Source organism: Schistosoma mansoni, chromosome 1 (assembly GCF_000237925.1).
Source record: "Schistosoma mansoni strain Puerto Rico chromosome 1, complete genome".
Lineage (NCBI taxonomy): Eukaryota > Metazoa > Platyhelminthes > Trematoda > Strigeidida > Schistosomatidae > Schistosoma > Schistosoma mansoni.
In genome coordinates, this window is record NC_031495.1 from 22,657,352 (window position 1) to 22,678,044 (window position 20,693).

General features: G+C 39.3%; 2 protein-coding genes across 2 annotated transcripts; one reads left to right on the forward strand and one right to left on the reverse strand.

Moving 5' to 3' along the window:
* Positions 1-3,471: 3,471 nt before the first annotated feature.
* Positions 3,472-12,935, forward strand: Smp_012900 (putative fuse-binding protein-interacting repressor siahbp1; the record flags this gene model as incomplete). The annotated part of the gene is made up of 5 exons (XM_018793683.1): positions 3,472-4,155; positions 4,194-4,446; positions 4,526-4,697; positions 5,513-5,696; positions 12,647-12,935. The coding sequence occupies exons 1-5, from the start codon at positions 3,491-3,493 to the stop codon at positions 12,933-12,935; spliced, it is 1,563 nt and encodes a 520-aa protein (XP_018648171.1). The 5' UTR covers positions 3,472-3,490.
* A 3,587-nt stretch (positions 12,936-16,522) lies between these two features.
* Smp_129080 (hypothetical protein) lies at positions 16,523-17,084 on the reverse strand. Its single transcript, XM_018793684.1, has 3 exons — positions 17,021-17,084; positions 16,817-16,989; positions 16,523-16,784 (listed from the first exon to the last, which is right to left on the reverse strand). Exons 1-3 carry the CDS (start codon positions 17,058-17,060, stop codon positions 16,659-16,661), a joined length of 339 nt encoding a protein of 112 aa, XP_018648172.1. The 5' UTR covers positions 17,061-17,084; the 3' UTR covers positions 16,523-16,658.
* Positions 17,085-20,693: the final 3,609 nt, after the last annotated feature.

Below are 20,693 nucleotides of genomic sequence, written 5' to 3' on the forward strand. Positions count from 1 at the left end.
CAGTTTTATTCGTCCCCATTTAGAGTATGGAAACATAGTATTTCCTCCCTCTCTCCAAAAGGATAAGGACACTCTGGAACATTTCCAACGTTGAGCCACGAAATCAGTTCGTGGACTCAAGTTCAAACCTTACGAAGAGCGCCTCCAACCACTTAACCTTTACCCGTTAGAGTACAGGCGTCTTAGAGGTGGCCTTTCTATGACTTACAGTATCCTTAACACTTCTGGTCATCCCCTTAAACATCTTCTTAAGCTTAGTCACAACACTAACCTCAGAGGTAACACCCAGAAACAGGAGACCCAACATAGCAGAACAGACTGAAGACACAAGTTCTACTCTGTAAGAGTTGTCAAATGCTGGAATTCGCTGCCGACTGAGCTAGTCCAAGCGACCTCCCAGGAGTCCTTTAAGAGGAAACTTGACTTATTCTTAAGGACTAAGGATAACATATTATTGTGATTTACCAAATTCTTTTTTTCCTCTATTATCGTTAATATACCTAGGTTTTTGCCTGGAGGTATTCGTGATCCACTGCTACTAGACACGGAAGCCCGTTAAGCGAAAGCTTCTTCTATTCCGTCCTCAACCATTTGAACCATTTGAATGATCTACTGCTACCAGACACGGAAGCCCGTTAAGCGAAACCTTCTTGTATTCTGTCCACAACTATATGAAACATTTTAGATGTTAGTTGTTGGAAGGCCGTTCTTCATTTGGCGGTCTCTTCAGACAGGTTCCTACTTGACTTTTTGGTGTTGTGTTTCTCTCTCTGTTTAGTGATTATGCTTTAAAAGTGTCCACTTTTCTGTGATATGGAATTTCTTAGATGACAGGGGTCAAGTGGAAACTCAATTAGTGTGTGGGAATACTAGTCTTCAACTACATATTCTTCGAGATATTTCGGACCCACTCAAATTCCTCATCTGTTCATCGAACTGAACACTGGTACAACAGTTCACACCTCGTTTTTCTTCATATCCGCACTCTAGAAGTTGTGTTAGGGAGTGTGCGCTTTGATAATGACGAATTAAGTATGGTCAAAAGCTTTTCCGTAAGCCATTAAGTGATGCTAAATGGTGATCTGAGGTGCAAAGACATCCAGGAAGTGTAAGACTAAATGGTCTCATATTTTTAGCCTCAACTGGAGTTGTGGGTTTTTACGACTGAAAGTGATTATGACCAATTTCGACACGGCAACTGATCATAACGAAAATACCATGTAACTATAGTTATATGGGGTGGATTTTGCTAGCCTTCCCTGACTTTGCTACACTGAATCGGCAATCTGTTGACACAGTCCAAACAGTGTAGGACGCTAAGTTCCGAGCATTTTTGGTTGACACAGTTTTTCAATTGGTAGTGTTAAGGTTTGTTTTCATCCTGTAAGTCCTATCATGACTTCCGAGATTCGTCCTCGCTAATAAATGTCAGTCTGGGAACTTACTGAAAGGTGTCACCAAATTAGTTGCATCCTGGGATCAACGTCATGATTGTTTGCTTTTTAGTGATTATACTATCACAGTTTATGTTATCTTCCCTGCTGATAGATATTCCCCGCAGTGGGGATGCCGGTGACGATAGTTACCGTATTACAATTTAGCTGTTAATAATCAGATATCTGATTATCTACAAATAACTATGTGTTTGGAAGTCTAGGAGTCGTTTTCCAGTTTATATAATCATGTAATTCAACTGACTAACTCTGACTTCCTGACTACCCTGTCCTAAACCCTTTAGCTCCTTTATTTCTCAACATTATACTACTTTATATAATATATTTCTTGTTCAGCGAACTTGGTAAGGAAGAGCTTGGTCATTTTACGTAACCTAACTATTGATATTTAGTAGCAAACCAAGTATCAACCAAGGTTTGTAGTCTTGTAAGTTGAAATGAATCACCATTAATATTCACATTATTCATTTTTCAAGACGTGGATATCTGCGCGCAGCGAAAGACCATCAAATGCGGCATACAAAGTAAAATGTTAGTCGTAGCTCACTCGGTTCAATAATAATTGTCTAACTTACAAGCAAATTCTGTTTTTTTTATTTAGAGCATTTCGCATAGACCGTCTATAGTCACCCCAACAATCGACCTCCACCTAACCGAGGACCGTTTTTGTCTGTTTTTTTTGTACTCAGTGTATTTACTTGAGATGATAAGACTTCGGAATTTTTTTCTGCCTTCGTGTTTATATATTTGTCTACTTCCATCCGAAATATTCTTACTAAGGATTATTTATTTGTACAGACTCATGAGTTTTTCGTTGCCACAGTATTCACACCTAGTGAAAAGTATGTCTATACATAGTCACCTTGTTTTCTCCCCATTCACATCTTAAGACTTCTCAAAAGTCATCGTTTAACTAATAAGATACTTGGGACCATGTTTTATTCTGTACCGGATTAGCCTTAACAAGATTTATTTGCTTTTTATGTGAGCACAGGTTGTTTACAATCACAATTCAACCGCTTTTTTTCAGTTATGGGGTCAGTTTTATTTTATAAAGCGCCTTTTCATATAGTTTGTTAGCCCTGTTTTAATTCACTTAATTTTTTTAAAAGATATTTGACGTCTTGGTATACTATCCAAATATTGACATGAATCCGAGTTTTTCCCAATGATTAGCAGGATTTCGAATTGAGATTTGTCTGGGTAAAATGTAGACCACACTTTAGGTCATAAATATATAATTATATGCATGAGTACCAATTAATTTATGAAGTTCTATTTCAGTAAACTATTCACTCTACCAATAGCAATCGTTGGATCATGAATAATAGACTCAAATGCCCTGGTACGACCGAGGGTGGAGAGAGTCAGCTCTCCCTCGCGAAATGCTCTCACATGACCACGTGTATACAGCCACTGCTAGGGAGGTCCTACGCACTGCGTTCTCGCGTTGGGGGTCGTCTACGAAATTGAGAGTGCACAAAGCGAGTGTCTGGCGCTTTAAACGGGTTGGTGGGTACGGAGTAGTTGGAAAACCTTGATTCCAAACCAATGGTGCACATGGGCATCAGGATCGTGTGGGGAAATGGCAAATGAACCAATTGTTGGCCACCAGCTACCATGTGACTGCATCTTCTAACGTTGCTTCACTGCCTTATGGATTAGACCTTTAGGTCAAAGACTCGGGGAGTGACCCCCTAATGAAACAACCTGCTTCGATTTGTGGAGCCGGGCAATATCCCAACCCTCACACAAGTCGAATGACTTGTGTGGCGGATATGTATTTGGTGCCTCCTTATACCAATGTTTATGTTTATAGAGCCAGGTCACAGAATGATTTCACTAAGTTATATCCTATTGCTGAAGTTGTAAATTTTTACGAATAAATTGGTTTGTGGCCTGTTTAACTGCCTTATTGGGTGTTGTTACTAAAACTGTAATGCTAACCAAAGTACATGTGCATTTAATGTGTATTTGTTTTTTCCATAACTTATCCTTTTCCTTTTGATCTTTTAGTTTTCCCTTTCCCCCATATAATGTTCGTGTTGAATAATGGGAGTTCACTTCCCCCATTGAATCTTATAACTATGGCTACTGTAATCGAAGCAAATGGGCCAGTTTACAATGGACCTGGAGCCAGCAAACCTAGCTCCCCATTTGTACTCTGTAATCTTGAGTTATCTCAGCGCGCTGCTGTAGAAAAGGCCAAAAAGTATGCAATGGAACAAAGTATACGTTCGGTGCTTTTACGTCAAACTCAGTCACAGCAGTCCCTTCAACTGAATAATATAAAAAAGAACCAAACTGTTGCACTCCTGAATCGAGTTTATGTTGGTTCAATAGCATATGATGTAAAAGAAGATAGTCTAAAACAGGTGTTTTCACCGTTTGGTCCTATTAAGTCTGTGAATTTAAGTTGGGATCCTTCTACACAAAAACATAAAGGGTTCGCATTTCTTGAATTTGAATATCCCGAAGCTGCACAATTAGCTATTGACCAGATGAACGGTACTAGCTTTGGTGGGAGGCAGTTAAAAGTTGGTAGACCAAGTAACCTAACAAACGCCGAACCTGTCATAAATGAGCTAGTTAATGAACACAATCTTCATAACCGCATTTACGTTGCTGGTATACACTTAGATCTCACTGAAGATGATGTTTCTTTAGTATTTGAAGCTTTTGGGAAAATAGTGTTTTGCAAGTATGTTTCTGCAAATATACACAACCATTTGTTTCTAGGCTTCAACCTGATCCAACTAGACCGATGCGCCATAGAGGTTTCGGTTACATAGAATATGAATCCACTCAGAGTGCAGCTGATGCTGTTGGTAGCATGAATCAGTTCAATCTTGGTGGACAGCTTTTGAGAGTATGCAAAGCTATCTCACCTCCGGACGGTATTTCAAGTGCCAGTTCTTCTAATCTCCCACCCGCGGCAGCAGTGGCTGCGGCTTCGGCCACTGCTAAAGTTCTGTCAATGGAAACAGAGCAGGTAATTATTGACATTATAGTTAGTTCATCTTCTTAGTTGGTCAGTATGTATCTTACAAGCCTCTCTTTCCTTATTATAGCTCCCTGTGAATTCTTATTCAAAGCAACCCGAAGTGGCTCATCCTGTAGTACTGAATACTCTGTCTACAACAACACAGTCTATCAATCTTACCAACAGCTCTTTAACTACATGTTCTCCCTCAAAAGTCCCAACTACTGGCCAATCAACATTTGACCAGCCTTCATTAAGTGGTAAATCTATATTTTCTCACTTTATCCTATCTAAGTAATTTTGATGCTAGTTTCTATGTGTTTGCTAGTTTTATCTGCTAATTTCTGCATATTCCGCAATTTTTCTGGGGATTATATGTATACTGGGATAGTTTTTCTCTCAGGTACAATAATGATAATGATAACAACAATAAGTTTGTTGACAATTTACTGTATGTGCCTAAACGACCAATAATCTACGTAATATTCTAACCTACTCCCAAAGCTACCAATCAAAACTCCATGAATCTCAGGCTCGTACATCGTATTATTCTGCACTATTATGTGATTATATATTATAAAATACAAGACTATAATGCACCAAAAGTAAATACTCATGTATTCACTTTTATGTCTCATACTCTAAATCATTCGTCAAACAGGCAACCTTTTAAATTGAAAGTGGTAATTATTTAGCATTCTAAATGTGTCGTTCAGTTACAATTTTATTAATGTGCCTGAGGTGACATACATGAGTAAAGTCAAAAATGATAATAACAGATTCAAAGCACTAAACCTTGAAATGTTCCTCTTGTTTGAAATTGCAATCTGACGCTTTATACGTGAATAATATCTAATGCTGATTTACTTGGTCATAACTATACTTCAAAAGTTTAAATTTCATATATTTGCGCTACAGAATTCCATTTCAATCTTTTGAGTAAAATAGTTCCCCACATAATTGTACTATGTATTGTGTATGGTTTTGTTGCGATATTAATGTTCATTAGATTGGCTATTGATACTCAAACTTTGTAACTCGATCTTGTACTCACATTTTTAAAAAATTTTAACAGCTGAATTTAATGCAACATTCCCACAAGTGAATAATTACAATGAGAATTCTAATGCTGTTGCTGTAGGGACTTGGCAATCTGAGGTGCCCGGGCATTATTCACACGCCCAACCTTCCTCTGCATCTCCAAGTAGCTTCACATCACATTCTGCTTCCTCCGGAAATCCAAACGTTTTCGCAGGCGGGTAAGTATGGACATTTTAAAATATACATCAACTTTTTTAAATACTACGTATAGTATCATCTTATATGTTTGCTAGGTTAGTTTTCTGACCGTTGCTGCTACCTTGACTTGGTGGTCGGACTTGCCTATCGTGATAAACCAGTAGGGCTATACTGGCTGGGACAGTCGTTCCTCAAGGTCTTACCATGCCAGACAGGTCGGTTGAAGAACAGTAAGACTAAAACAACAAACCCAAAGTCCGAGGGCGAAGTTGTATTGTTGACTGTATAGAAGTGTAGTAGCAGTAAGGTGTTTCCCTCAGACAACCAGTATAACGACGATGCTGCCTTCCTACAACGAAAGGATGGGGTTTGAAAAGGTCGACCCTAAAAATGCACACCTCGCCTTATCCCATGGATATCCGTTTCCGGCGGTAAGGTCTCAACAAGTACGAAGCTAACACAAAACTATCCATAAAATGGTTGTGTGTGACCGGCCTTAACTAGTTGTCCCTTGGGCATTGTGGTCACGCTCTCAGGTCACTAAGACCATCCCTAACCCGATTTCTTTTTCAGGTATCTCTAGAAGAACCCTTCCACGGTGTGGGCTACTGGGAAGTGAAGACTGTCCTCGTACCCCTAACAGCAACCCCAAGACCATTGACTAGCGTTTACGTAATTTGAAGACTAGATCTAACTAGTCAATAGTTTTGTTTATAATATACAATTCAACTTGAATCGGGCTGGATTCTTTTAAGCAAATGAAATAATGTTAAAAGTTGAATATAATGTATAATATGTTCATAATTGTACATTGTGGTTATAAAAAATTATTAATTCATTTATTTATTTGAGCATATAAATACTGGTACAAAAGGACACCAAAATATATATACTACACACAGTAAAAATGAGATTGTGAAGGGATAGGTTAAGGAAGGTACTTACTTACGCCTGTTACTACCCCTCGTGGAGGAACGTAGGACGCCCACCAGCATTCTCCATCAAACTCTATCCTGGGCAGTCCTTTCCGATTGTTTCCAGTTGCTATTCATTCTCTTGATGTCTGTTTCCGATTTCCAGCGCAGTGTGTTCTTTAGTCTTCCTCTTCTTCGTTTCCCTTCAAGATTCCAGGTTGGCGCTTGCCTCGTGGTTCAGTTTGGTGATTTACTCAATGTATATCCTATTTACCTCCAGCTTCTTTTCCTAATTTTCTCTTCAGATGGAAGCTGGTTTGTTCTCTCCCACAGTAGATTGTTGTTGATGGTATCCGGCCAACGGACATCGAGTATCTTGCGTAGGCAATTGTTTAGAAATACTTTTACTTTTCTGATGGTTGTAGTAGTAGTTCTCCAAGTTTCAGCTTCGTGCAGTAAAACTGTTTTGACGTTCGGATTGAAGATTCTGATGTTGACTGACAGTTGTTTTGAGTTCAATATGTTCCTCAACTATATTAGTGTCGCCCTTTCTTTGCTAATCATTGCCCTTACCTTTTCATCAGGTCCTCCTTGTTCATCGATGATGCTGTCCAGGTACGTGTAAGTCTCCATCTCTTTCGGAGTTTCTCCATCAAATGTGATTGGGTTGGTGTTTTCTATGTCGTGTTTCAGGATCTTGCGTTTTCCCTGAGGAAGGTCAGTCAGTCAGTTACAACGTAGAACTTCGTACGTACGTACATCAGTTCGAGTTGCCATACCACGTTAGCACAGAGATGCAGTTGTCGATTCAAATCCCATAGTGGTAGAAGTAGTAAGAGTATAAGTATTATGTGAAAGATAAGGGTTTGAAGATGTTATTGAAGGAGTATAATACGGTAAAATAAATTTGGAAAGAGAAAAAGGATAGGGACATGAGGAATTCAGAAGATTAGAATTTGGTAGAACACAAAGAGTGTATGCACCTTCGCCATTTCAAACGATTTTGAGCCATGTCATTCAAGGTCTCTAACCGTCGGTTGCTATCATCTCGCGAATCCCAACCAGGTAGTCTACACCTACCAACACGGCCCAGTCCACTTGTCAGCGACTGCATGGATTTATGCCATGTTTTGGTCTGGCCGCCCCTAGCTTTCTTCCAACCTACTCCTACACCATAAAGCATTGCACGTCGGGGCAGTTGGTGGTTGGGCATACGTAACACATGTCCCAGCCATCTCAACTGATGAAGTTTCAGTACTTCATCAATCGATTTGCCATCCTTACTGTTATATCCCCTGGCGAATTATGAATCATAAATCTGAGGTCTATTTATGGACAAATACAATATGCCCATTCCCTATTGGATAGTTGTTAAATAAGTGACCTAATCGTTTCCGTGTTCCTCTTATCATAACCTTTATTTTGACCTTGGAACTATTATTATTGATTACTTTCCCCCTAGCTACAGCCACATTGGCCAATTACTGTACAAATGTTATTTTTCTATTTTTGATATATGTGGTCTGTTTGGTTAGTATATATAACCCAGTATGCTTGTAAATAATGATTCATATTGCTGAGGCTGTTATTTGTGTTCTGGACTTAACGGACTGGGCTAGGCAGATAGGAAGGACCGAATAGCACCCAAGACTGCTCGTACGTATTTCCTGTATCATTGGACACATATATATATATATACATATATATTAGTCGGCATAGAAATCTATACGTTATAACACTTACCTAGTACCCGTTTCCTAACATCTGCATTACTTACCCGGTGGTCCCAGGATATACGAGCAATGCGTCAAAGACACCTATGATCGAATACTAGTAGCCTACGAATATCCTCTACTCTTATCGGCCATGTTTCACCGCCATAAAGTAGGACGGAACGAACTGCTGCACAGTAAACCCGTCCTTTGGTTGCTAGACGGATATCTCGCCTACGCCATAAATGGCGCAAGTTGGCGAAAGCTAGACGAACCTTTTGTATCCGTGCTGAGATTTCTTCACACACCAGACCACAAGGGCTGATGAGACTCCCAAGATAAGTGAAGCGGTTAACACGCTGAAGTACTTCACTCCCTATCATTAGTTCAGGTGTCGATGCAACCCAATCCTGAAGTAACATTTTGCACTTCGAGGGGGAGAATCGCATCCCGAACATGCCTGCATTGTTGCTTATAGTGGTCAGAAGACTCTGTATTTTGTCAGCGTCTTCACCGAATAAAACTATGTCGTCGGCGTATTCTAAGTCAACAAGTGAATCTCCCGGTAAAAGTCCAACTCCAGGAGATTGAGATGATGAAAGTGATATCTCTAAAAGCATGTCAACGACAAAGTTAAACAAGAATGGGGAGAGTGGACAGCCCTGACGAACACCACTTGAGGTAACCAATCCTGATGACAGTTCGCCATAGGCTCTAACTCGACCAGTTGTGTTCGAGTACAGAGCCTTTATGAGGTTAATGTACTTCTTTGGTACTCCTTTCACTGACAAACACTGCCATAGAACCTCATGATCAACGGAGTCAAATGCCGCCTTAAGGTCAAGAAATACTACTATTGTGGGACGTCTGAATGTATGTTTATGTTCTAGGATCTGACGTTGAGTGAATATCTGGTCTATACAACCACGTCCAGGTCAGAAACCAGCCTGGTTTTCTCTAGTCTGCTCTTCACGAGCTTTGGTTAGGCGTCCAAGTATTATTGAAGCTAATATTTTAGACACTATATTAGTCAAACTGATCCCTCTGTGATTGTCACAGGAGGACTTTTGTCCTTTCTTATAGACTGGCACAATCAGTGATTGGGACCAGTCAGATGGAATTACGTCCAGTTCCCAGATTCTACCTAAGACCTCAGTCAATCTCGTTGCTAGTACTGGACCCCCATCCTTAAAAATCTCAGGGGTAAATCTGTCAGGGCCTGCGGCTCTCCCTCGCTTTAGATTTCCTATAGCTTTATCAACCTCGAAGAGAGTTGGAGGACTTACATCAATTTTCCATTCAGGACGACTTGGGATCGTGGGTAACTGAAGTGTGGCTGAAGGCCAGTTGAACTGATCCCTGAAGTGTTCTGCCCTGAGGAAGGTAAGTATAATAAAAAAGACAAACGAATAAGGTCAGTGAATGAGAGAAGCAGAAAATAATGAGGGAAACAGTTAAGAAAAATACAACCAGAAAAGATTATTTCAGCTAAAGTCCACACGTGTAGAACGTAAAGGGAATTTACTACAGAACTACTGGCTTCTATTCTGAGCCATATTTGATAATATCTCAAGCCACGGTGTTGCACTATCTCTTGGACCCCGACCAGGGAATCGTAAATTCGCGGCAGATACGATTCCTGTACAACTTCTTTTCATACCACAACAGCATCTCATATACAGTCCCCCTCTGCTTTTACAACCAGTTCCATCGTCGGCAAATAATGCACGATGCGGAATTCGCGTGGATGACATTGGTAAAACATGTCAAAGCCTCTGAAGTTGGTGTTGCAAGATGTTGACACTGATTGAATTAACGTAGCTGTACCCAAACACACGTTGCTGAACCTCTGCATTACTAACATGGTGTTGTCACTAGATGTCAAGAATGTTTTGGGAGACAACGATAATCAAACACAAATAGTCACTTAACATCCTCGTCTTGCAGAGGTCAGGTTTCACAAACAGTGAGCAAAACTGCTCTCGCCGACGCGTTTTAGATTGGACATTTTACAGTTAGACTAACATCACGAAGGTATGGGGCAGATTGAAATAAACCGAAATACTCTGGACTTAGAAGGTGCAAAGCTCATGGCATACCTACGGACACTGTCAACTGATTAAGTGCGGATTGCATGGCTCGGATATCATCGCACAGATGGAGAGCAAGTTTGTAGTACTTCACTAGTGTCTCGAATATGGCTCTCAGACATATGATGGACATCGATGTTGAGACTTTCTAAAGACATAACCAACCCCACTATTGTCTAATCTGCATTAGTATGCTGATGTTAAAGGAGGATAGTTTGAATGGTACACGTGGTTTCAGAAAGGCTGGTTCAGAATTCGTATTCGATGGTAGCGTTCAACTTTCGACTAGTCAGTTACTTGATATCGTTTAGGTAGGACGGGATTTCCACATTGGGCGAGCTGTTGTATGAGTTGAAAAATAAAATACACAAACGGGAATAAAAACAAATCGATAAGCGACGCATTGTAAAATAAAAACAAATGTTATCAAATAGTTGTGAATACAATTTTCGAGAATGAGGGTTGAAGTGAGAATAATTTCCTCACTTGTAGTCATTTAAATTCTGTGGGGGCTATGATATTACGCGAGTGCTCGAACTAAAAGGATAAGTTATCTTGAAGAGCTACTCCTCGAGTCTTGACTTAGAAGTTCAATAATGCAGCGGAGCAACGTTATGAGATACTGTCTCATGATAACCGGTGACCAAGAATAGGTTCACAGGTCATTTGATTCTTTAGGATCCGGGAACCCATGAACACCACTGGTTCGGAACCAGGGTTTTCCAACTCCCCTAGGTGGATCCTCTGTAACAAGAATTGTATGTGGCAGTAAATCGCCATTATTAATGAGAAATAAGTTTTGATTCTATAAAGTCCAAAACTCTGATTAGAGTTTGCAGCTGCTACTGTATGTGGACAGTTTTTCATCGTTCAGAAATCATACACTTCAGTGATTTTCCGTTGTAAAACATCCATTGACTTTTACAACTTATATCACAAGCTTTTAAAATAACTTTTTCGTTTATTCTAATTATTCATAATCACATTTGTGGATAACGATAATAGCTGTCACAGTCCAATGAATGTTCAGTCAAACCCTCCTCATGTAATACCCAACACTCACATATTCATGGTAAACTTTAAATCGCTGTTCAGTTCTATGCGTTCATAGAGGTGTGGACTTATTGTTGACAAGGCAGTCCTCATCTTCCAACGGTGATTATAAAGTAATATGGTCATTGTATTCACCGTCAATAGTCTTCCAATCAACCCAAACACAAATGATGTTGAATCGGTTTCAGCATACGATTGGTATTAATTTCATCAGATTTGAAGTCCCAGAAAAACCCTTCTTTCCTCTTGCTTTTGGCTCCAGTCTTCTAATATACCATCCGCTATGATGAATGCATCTCTGAGCCATATATCTTATTAAAAGCTAAGCATCTAGGTACTGTTGATTGTTCTGGTCGTCCTAACCGGTCATTGAATGTACTGGCATTGATCCTTCCTTACTTCAAGAAAGTAATTCAGCCAAGCAACGTACATCCCATTATCAGTTGGGATTTAATGTGAGAAGTGCATTTTTCGTTTTCGAACTTGAGGTTATAGCCACACAAACATTCCTTTTCAGTCAACAAATTTTAAACTAGCTTAGCCCGAATTTGTTATTATGAAATGTAAATCTAACCGCGTCAGGGTACGAGTTACAGTTGGGGGATTACCTCTTGATTTAGAAGTCATGAGGCATACTGTGATTACAGCATTGATCTTATACGTAAAATCTTTTAGTCTTCTGTTTTATACAGTCACGTTCCACAGCGCTTGTGTAAATAAGACCATTTTGTTACGTAGTAAATTAGTTGTTTGATAGGTGTATAGATATTTCTTCGGTTCTTTGGATGTAGTAAATCGCTAGTTATGTTAAACCTTTGAAATCTCTAATGGTATGAAAAGTATACAGTCGTAATATCATGTACCTGATTGATAATCCGTGAAAGCAACACTAATAAGAGCTTAATGTTCGATTACGTAAGTGGCCTCACAATCATTTAAACGATTCGTGGAACATATGTAACATTTATAACTTTTAGCGTGAGATCTAGTGTTCTAACCATGTGGTTTTATTATAGTGAGCAGTGATCTAGTTTTAACCTGAATAACTTAATTTGTATTTAAAAACTATTATTGGCTGAATATCCAACAAGAATTTGAGTCGTTAGGACTTACATATGGTTGAGGTTTTTGCCAAATAATTATTTTCTAGTGTCTCTTGATTCTAAACAGTCGGTTTACCTGTTGGTATTTTTATTTTCAGTGTTTTGATTTTACGAAATATGGTCGGTCCAGAAGATTGTGATGACGAACTAGAAGGAGAAGTGGCCGGAGAGTGTTCGAAATATGGATTGGTTGAGAAAGTGTTAATTCATCAAGACAGTGCTCATGAAACAAATGAACAATTCGTCAATATTTTTGTTGTATTTTCTGACCCGTGTTCAGTACACAATGCTGCAAATGCATTAAATAAGCGCTACTTCGCTGGGAGGCAAATAACTGCCGAGCCATACGATGTGGAAGCTTTTATGATGAATGACTTATCTCGTTAACTTTCTAGGTGTACTGTTTCTTCTAACAGCTTTGTTTCTTGTAAATACTAAATATAGACACGATTTTGATGTTATTTTCAGAGACTATTTGCAAGCACTTGTTTCAAAGTGTAATGGATTATGGTGTATCTAAATTTGTTAAGCGAAGTTGAGCTGGCTAATTCCTTTACTCAATTCACATATGCGATCCGGTTCATCTAAAAAAAGTTAAGTAAAGCGTAGTTAGGGGCCTAGCCTAACTCTCAGTGTGCCAAAGATACTGTGGATGGATTTAGAGATATTCGTTAGAACAGTGAAAATTGGATATGTATAATTTACAGTAATGATGAAATAATTACTAATGGAGTAGTAGTGTAACTATAATATTATCATTTCATAGATGATTACGGAAATGTCGAATGAATAAGTAGTTGGAAAGGTGATTAAGTAATCATTTGTAGAAATCGAATACATGTGATTTCTAGACTGTATAATATTTAATAAAAGGAGGAACTAGAGCAAAAGTTAACTTTCGAACTATTGGCTGATCACTTAATAAGTATATTTATGGGGACTTAACATTCTGATGTCATCCATCCTTTTGATTTTAACATAAAGCAACAAGTATTTTTACGTGAAGAAAATGTACTTTTTAGTGAAGAACTCCAAACACGTACGTTAATGTTACTTATAAATACTCGCTAATATCTCTGACGTTAATCGAAGTTACAAGTGTTATGATTGGGTTTCAAATTAGCTACAGCCTTACCGCCTTTAATATGACTGCTGACGTTGTTTCTGTTGCTTATTACGTAAAGTGAAAGTCCGCTCCTCTGGCATAACGAGTTATATTGATTTGCCAGTCATCTGTGATTTCGTTGGGGAAAAGCCGTTGCTTTATTCAGCATACTTCAGGTTTTATCCTGATTACACGGTTATGCAATATACTCCGGATTATTATCACTGTATATTTCGCTTGTCAGGTTTTATTATCTAACGATCATACCAAAATAGTCAATCGCACTTACGAGTTTAACTTTCCAATCTAAATTACTGAGTCCATCATCTAGATATACACAGCTGGTTATTGAGATCAAACTTCCGATGGAAGACTAGACCGGAAAAAAATCGACCTGCCTTCGAAAGTTGATGGGCCTCACCAATTACAGTTCGTATGGCGAAAATCTAGACTTATGCTAATGAATCATCATGGTGTTGTATTCTAGACTTTACATCTTGACCATGTGATTTTAGACCCTTTTAAATTGCAGACGCTCTTAATCTGAAGTTCCTGTAAGTTGCGGAGGAAGGGGTTTTTCTAAGTTTCTTGTTCTAAAAAGCTACATATAACTAGCCTGTGTGAAAGATATTAATTTCACGATATAGTATAGCAGCACAAAAGGTTCGTTGCCAAACATATGTCGCTGCTTAGGTTTAATACCTGCACATGTTTTCATAACTAGGTGTTCACTGTAAATTTTTCAAAATTCATAAAGCGAATGCTACACGCCCATCTTTTTTAAGCTTCAAGTCATTAGACATACATTACATCTAACATACATACTTTCTTTCAGTCTATGGTTTCACGGACGACAGTTCCGTCCTAATATGGTACCCCGCAGCAGTGTGCATCCATGACCCGTACGCGGGAATCGAACCCAGCAGTTCGCGTGAGAACGCTTAACCCCCAGATCACTGGGAATCCATCTGACGATGTTAATGTCTAGCTTCAGTCGATTCACTGTATTATCAAACCTTCCATGCCTGAGGTGGATACCCACACCCGACATGGATAGAACTCCACTGGTCACGGCTTGTCAGCAGGACTTAAGGATTTGCATCTTGAGGCTATTCACTGTTAAGTACATGATTATAGGGTTTCTTGGAGATTGTAGAACCGACTGCAGTTGGACATTATCATTGTTGAATGTGGAATCAGTGGTCCCAAACTAGGACGAAACAGCCGTTCAGTGCTTTCAAGTTTTCAATGGTGACCTATGGTCAGTCCGTAATTTAAACAATGAAAACTCTACATTCTCCACGAAATCCTATCCTTATTTGTAATCTGTTTATAGGATTAAAAAGATTTACAAATCTCGTGACAGTTATTTACAGTCACCTGACTTTATCATTTATTAAGTTGACTCGGATGATACATAGTTTTTGTCATGCTACCAAGCTACTATATCTTGTAAGTCGGAAAAGGGAAAATAGACATAAATGAGAAAGCAACTATTCATTCGCATCGTCTGAATTCCACTAGCTTCGGGTACTTACTATTTAGAAACTCGATAACTTGGTACCGCAGTTTTACATTCTGAGGACCGCAAATTTTCAGTGTGTATTATGGTCACCGAACCGAACTGATTCGCAACGTGTGACTCAGTCGTTTATACTGAAAGCCGACATAAAATCTCCAGTAGTCGGTCTATCTGGACATTGTATATTCCCAAGTCATTGCGTGTCAAAGACTTGAATGCATTTTACGTAAGACAACAACAGAATAAAAGTTCTTACTGAGGAAAAGCAAGCTTATTTTAAGGCAAAGAAACATGTGATCAACGCCACTAGTCTGAAATGTAGTCCAAAAAGTGACGCGTCAGTGTCATATTGTCGAACCTGTCCATTATTTGTGTTTAGAAAGCAATTAAGTGTCATCTCACAATTCGGTTTTCGAGTCACACTTGGGATTTGCTCCAATATTACGCAGCATGTAAAAGCTATTGTTGGTGAGTTCTTAACAATCCTACCGTACAAGGAACTACTACCAAATATTCTGTGGGACGTGAGTCACTGTCTAATTAGTTGTTGGAATTGCTTGGTAAATACTAGGAGTTTTGTACATGGTTTCGTAGAAGGGCGTCTTTTTTGTTAGCTCTCTTGCTATACAGAATTAGTGATTATTAGCAGTAAGGAGATATCACTAATGAAAGAGAAATTCATTGAGAAAATGTGAACATGTTTCTTTGAATACAACAGGTAGTCAGTACTGCTAAAACATGACCTCTCATTGGTTTCCTGATCGGAACTCAAAGCCGATTCAACAGCATAAATTACGACCACTATAACCACATAGATTTTAAGTCAATAGGAACCTTATTTGGGACCGACCATCTGGGTTAAAACTTTGGGCTTGGACAACGGTTAGTGTAGACCGCTTTATAAAACTATCCGGATTTTTAACGTGGTAAGAAGCATTTTGAAGATGCATTATATAATAAACATTTTTTACGGACAAATGACCTCACTGCTGTTAACTGAGAACATCTAAGACAATTTTTGACTTATTCTTCAACTCGGTTCGGTTTTCATATTGAAGATAAAACATTAGGCATGATTTCCCATAGATGAGTTCTTACAAGGATAATCAACTTGCATTTCCTTAAACTATTCAAGGTAAGATTTCTACACTCACAGAGATTGACATAAAAATAAAGTTAGAATCTGCATCATACTACTGAAGTCACATAAAATACCTTAACGGCAATATCATTAGTGCGATACACACATGGGAATTAAACAGGACATTTAACGGCCTTTCTTTAGTATTGTTGTTGTTGGCAATATTTTTGCCGGACGATATAATTTGAAGAAACAGCAAAGAAATTGTAGACAGGAATAAGTAATCCATGGTTTACTCGGAAGTAATTTTACAGAACTACTGAGATAATACATTTTTGTTTATTTCTTAAGTTGTGATTTCTAAATAGTTCTAAAAGATGTGCTCTTCATGAAAAAAATAAATTAGTGTTGGACGATATAGGTATGTGGAACCCGACTATATCCTAGAAAGCTTCTTCGTCCGATCATTTCCCCCATGAAAAACCAGCAGAGTACTTCTACTGTCACAACAGCATTAACAAGCCCTTCCTAAAAATAAGTAAGAGTGCATCAATATATACCTTGACGGAAACATTTTTCCAAGCACCACTTTTGAATGAGCAAATCAGCTTTGTTGCTTGTTCCATTGCTGGCTTGAGATCTGCTTGTGTTGGTGGCCTTAGTTCCACCCTTGCATATTCTCGGAACTTAGTCAGTCTTGGTGAAGTTTCCTGTATAACGAAGGAAGAAACCTCTACAGGGCTCAAAAAAGAAAGAAAACATACTCGAAGCTAAATTAATCACTCTGGTTAATCTATCCGCCATTTTATGGGCCGCCAAAACGTCAGTGACCTAGCTAGGTACAAATGGTTCAAATGGTTGAGGACGGAATAGAAGAAGCTTTCGCTTAACGGGCTTCCGTGTCTAGTAGCAGTGGATCACGAATACCTCCAGGCAAAAACCTAGGTATATTAACGATAATAGAGGAAAAAAAAGAATTTGGTAAATCATAATAAGTTATCCTTAGTCCTTAAGAATAAGTTAAGTTTCTTCTTAAAGGACTCCTGGGAAGTCGCTTGGACTAGCTCAGTCGGCAGCGAATTCCAGCACTTGACTACTCTTACGGAGTAGAAGTTGTGTCTGCAGTCTGTTCTGCTATGTTGTGTCTCCAGTTTCTGGGTGTTACCTCTTAGGTTAGTGTTATGACTAAGCTTAAGATGTTTCAGGTGATGACCAGGAGTACTAAGGATACTGTAAGTCATAAGGTCACCTCTAAGACGCCTATACTCTAACGGGTAAAGATGAAGTGATCGTGGACGCTCTTCATAAGGTTTGAACTTGAGTCCCCGAACTGATTCGTGGCTCGACGTTGGATACGTTCCAGAGTGTCCTTATCCTTTTAGAGGGATGGAGGAAATACTATGTTTCCGTACTCTAAATGGGGACGAATAAAACTGTTGAAGGTTATGTGGAAAGTTCTTCCTTCAAACTGGCCAAAAATGAGCTTTAATGTTATCAGCGCAAAGTTTGCTGGAAAGGCGTTTTTTCACAATTAGCATAAGACTTCGAATCGTAAGGTACCAACAATCCTAAATCTTTTTAGACTTGGGAAGCTTCTAGAGAGAAGTTTTCTAAGTTGTAACTATAGTCTGCAACATGTCTCAGATGGACTACTTTGCACTTTGAAGTGTTGAAGGTAAGTCCGTTGTCGTCTGCCCAACTTTGAAGTCAGGTCAGATCCTCCTGAAGAACTAGTATATCATTATGATTACGTATCTCTCTCCAAAGTTTCACATCATCAGCAAAAAGCAATAAGTCAGATGAAACTTGTTGAGGAAGATCGTTAATGTAAATCAAGAAGAGAAGAGGTCCTAGTATTTGGCCCTTGGGGACCCCACTAGGACATTCCGTAGCCTGAGAGAGAATGAACCGTGACCTTAAAATGTCGATTTTATAGATATGAAGTGAGCCAGTCACTCCGGGGGGGTTGGATACCCAATCGTCTAAGCTTCTTGATAAGGCATACGTGGTTGACCCTATCAAAAGCTTTTGAGAAATTTAGGTAGATGACGTCAACCTTCCCCTTGCGATCAAGGATGGTTGTCCATCTATCCACCGCAGTCAGCAGGTTGGTCATACAAGAATGACCTTTTCTGAAACCGTGCTGTTTGGGTGAGAAGAACTTTAAGGATGATAAGTATTCTTGTATACCGTCGTATGTTAGAGATCCCATAATTTTGGAAGGTATGGAGAGAAGGGCCACTGGTCGGTAGCTTGAGGGTTCACTGCGTCGACCTCCTTTGAAAATTGATGTGATGTGAGCCAACTTCCAGATTTCCGGTAGTTTGCCTCTGCTTAGCGAGTGTGAAAACATCACGCTAAGTGGTGTCGCCAGGATTGAAGCTTCTTCCTTCGATATAGCAGAAAGAACCATATCCGGACCGGGAGAAGTGTCCTTTCTTAGGTGCTGCAGTTTACGGAGCACCAGGTCAGCACTCAGGTCCACTTCAAAAAGTCCTGTACAGTTGCAGGTGAAGCTTTCGTCAGTATAGTTGATGTGGGTCTGCTGGAATGTCTGAGAGTATTGTTCAGCCTAAAGGTGTCCAATGAAATTTCAATTGGCTTGAAAATTCACATCTTCCGGCTCCGTTTAAACTTGGTGTAAGGGGTGTCAGCCTGCAATTTTCTGGGGCTGTGTCTCGGCTTAGAGAATGTGAAAACACCATACTAAACGGTTTTTCCAAAATTGAAGCCGCTTCTCTCAGAATAGTAGAGTGAACCATATCTGGTTCTGGAGAAGTGTTTTTGTCTAAATGCTGCAGTTTCTAACAAATCAGTCCATCGCTAAGCTTTTTACTTGTGAGAGTCCTAATGAGCTGCGAATGAAGCTCTTGTCCATGTAGTTTGTAAATGACGGTTGAAATTTTTGAAAATAATGTTCTGGCTGGTCGGCGGTATCACCGCCGTTGTTGGTTGGGCCATTGGGACCTAACAACTAGTAACTCTATTTTTGATTTGTCCAAGAGTAGCTGTATGACAGAATAGGCTTGACGGACTTCAGACAAATTTACCGATTAGTTTTATCCGATACTGAAGCCTACCTTCTATTATTGCCTTAGTGTATCATTTCCTTACTTGTTTGAACTGCCCATTATGTTGTTGTCACTAGTTCATTTGTATTCCACCCAGTAGTGCCTTTTGTTTCTTAGCACTCGATTTGGGTACCGTTTGCAGGACAGACTGCTTTATAGCACATAAGTTCGTATGCAATAAGAAATACTGATGAAAGTCCACTTTCATTTTGGGGTGGACTTCCCGTTATATCTAATGTAAATTTTCCTATGAAGCTGGTAACCTCTGAAATTTCAAAGCCTGTTGTTATTTGGATGTTTTAGCTCAGTTATGTAGTAAAATTGAAGGCTTGGACTGCGTGGTTACCTTTTACAAGGTAGATAAGAATTGAGAGGTTTTGATTCAGTGATTCTCCGTTTAAAAATATGCATTCTAGGCCTGGCGACGTTCGGCTGTTTCTCCAATGACTTGCTAACTCCAAGATTTTAAGTAATTTCAAATTTTTAGTGAGGTTGGAGAACTAATTTTAGTAAAGTTGTCACTTTCAATGTACATGTGTTCAATGAAGTTGACCTTAGGGAGATTAAAGTTACCTAGAACAGAGCGCTATATTCCCCCCAACATACGATTGTCATACTCAGTGTCAGCAGTTGGCTTCCTATAGACGATTTCAACTAGATACCTCGAGGTGTTAGGCAATCCCACTGAGCATCAAACAGATTAATCAAGTTAAGTAAACTCTTGAGTGCACAATCGATGTACTAACAAGGAAGACAGTAGATACTGAGTTCTTCCGCCTACAATTCCTGTCTTTCTTACTTTTAGAAACGAAGTACTGCTGAGTATCGCTAACGGTCCCTAATTTGAGAAGATGCCCATGGTACAGATATTTCTATAAAATGAGTATTATTAGCTTTACTTAGTTTGCGCAACTCAACCGTTTTGTTCGGTAAACTCGCAAAGTTCGTTTTCAAGTATTTTATGCTTTCTATTTGAAACATGCGAGCCTCCTTATTCTGTTTTTCCTAATCAGCGTTTTGTGAATGTACAGGAAACCTACTCACGCAGGGTTTCCTGAGTTTGTATTATCTGTCCCTTCTACGTTTTTTCCTTGATCCTGACAGTCCACAAGTAGAATCGTCTGTTTCAATTCGCCTTTGTGCTTAGTCTCTTAATCATGTGTCCTGTCCAGATACGTGTGAATTCCAGTTGGCAACCGGCATCTGTTGGCACAAAACGATTTGAGAGTGACAGTCACCATGTTGAAGGATTAGGAGGTTATCCTTATCAGCCAGGGTCTAGGATCTCTGTCGTTCCTGGATAATCGCACCACATAATTGGTCACTATGTTCTCAAGCTTCAAGAACTGCCTTATGAATTTCCACT

Coding starts and splice junctions, on each gene's coding strand:
- Smp_129080 (XM_018793684.1), bottom strand. CDS start 17,060: ATGGCGGATAGATTAACCAGAGTGATTAATTTAGCTTCGA. Junction 16,990..17,020: donor AGTGATTAATTTAGCTTCGA/GTATGTTTTCTT, acceptor TGAGCCCTGTAG/AGGTTTCTTCCTTCGTTATA. Junction 16,785..16,816: donor GGAAAAATGTTTCCGTCAAG/GTATATATTGAT, acceptor ACTTATTTTTAG/GAAGGGCTTGTTAATGCTGT.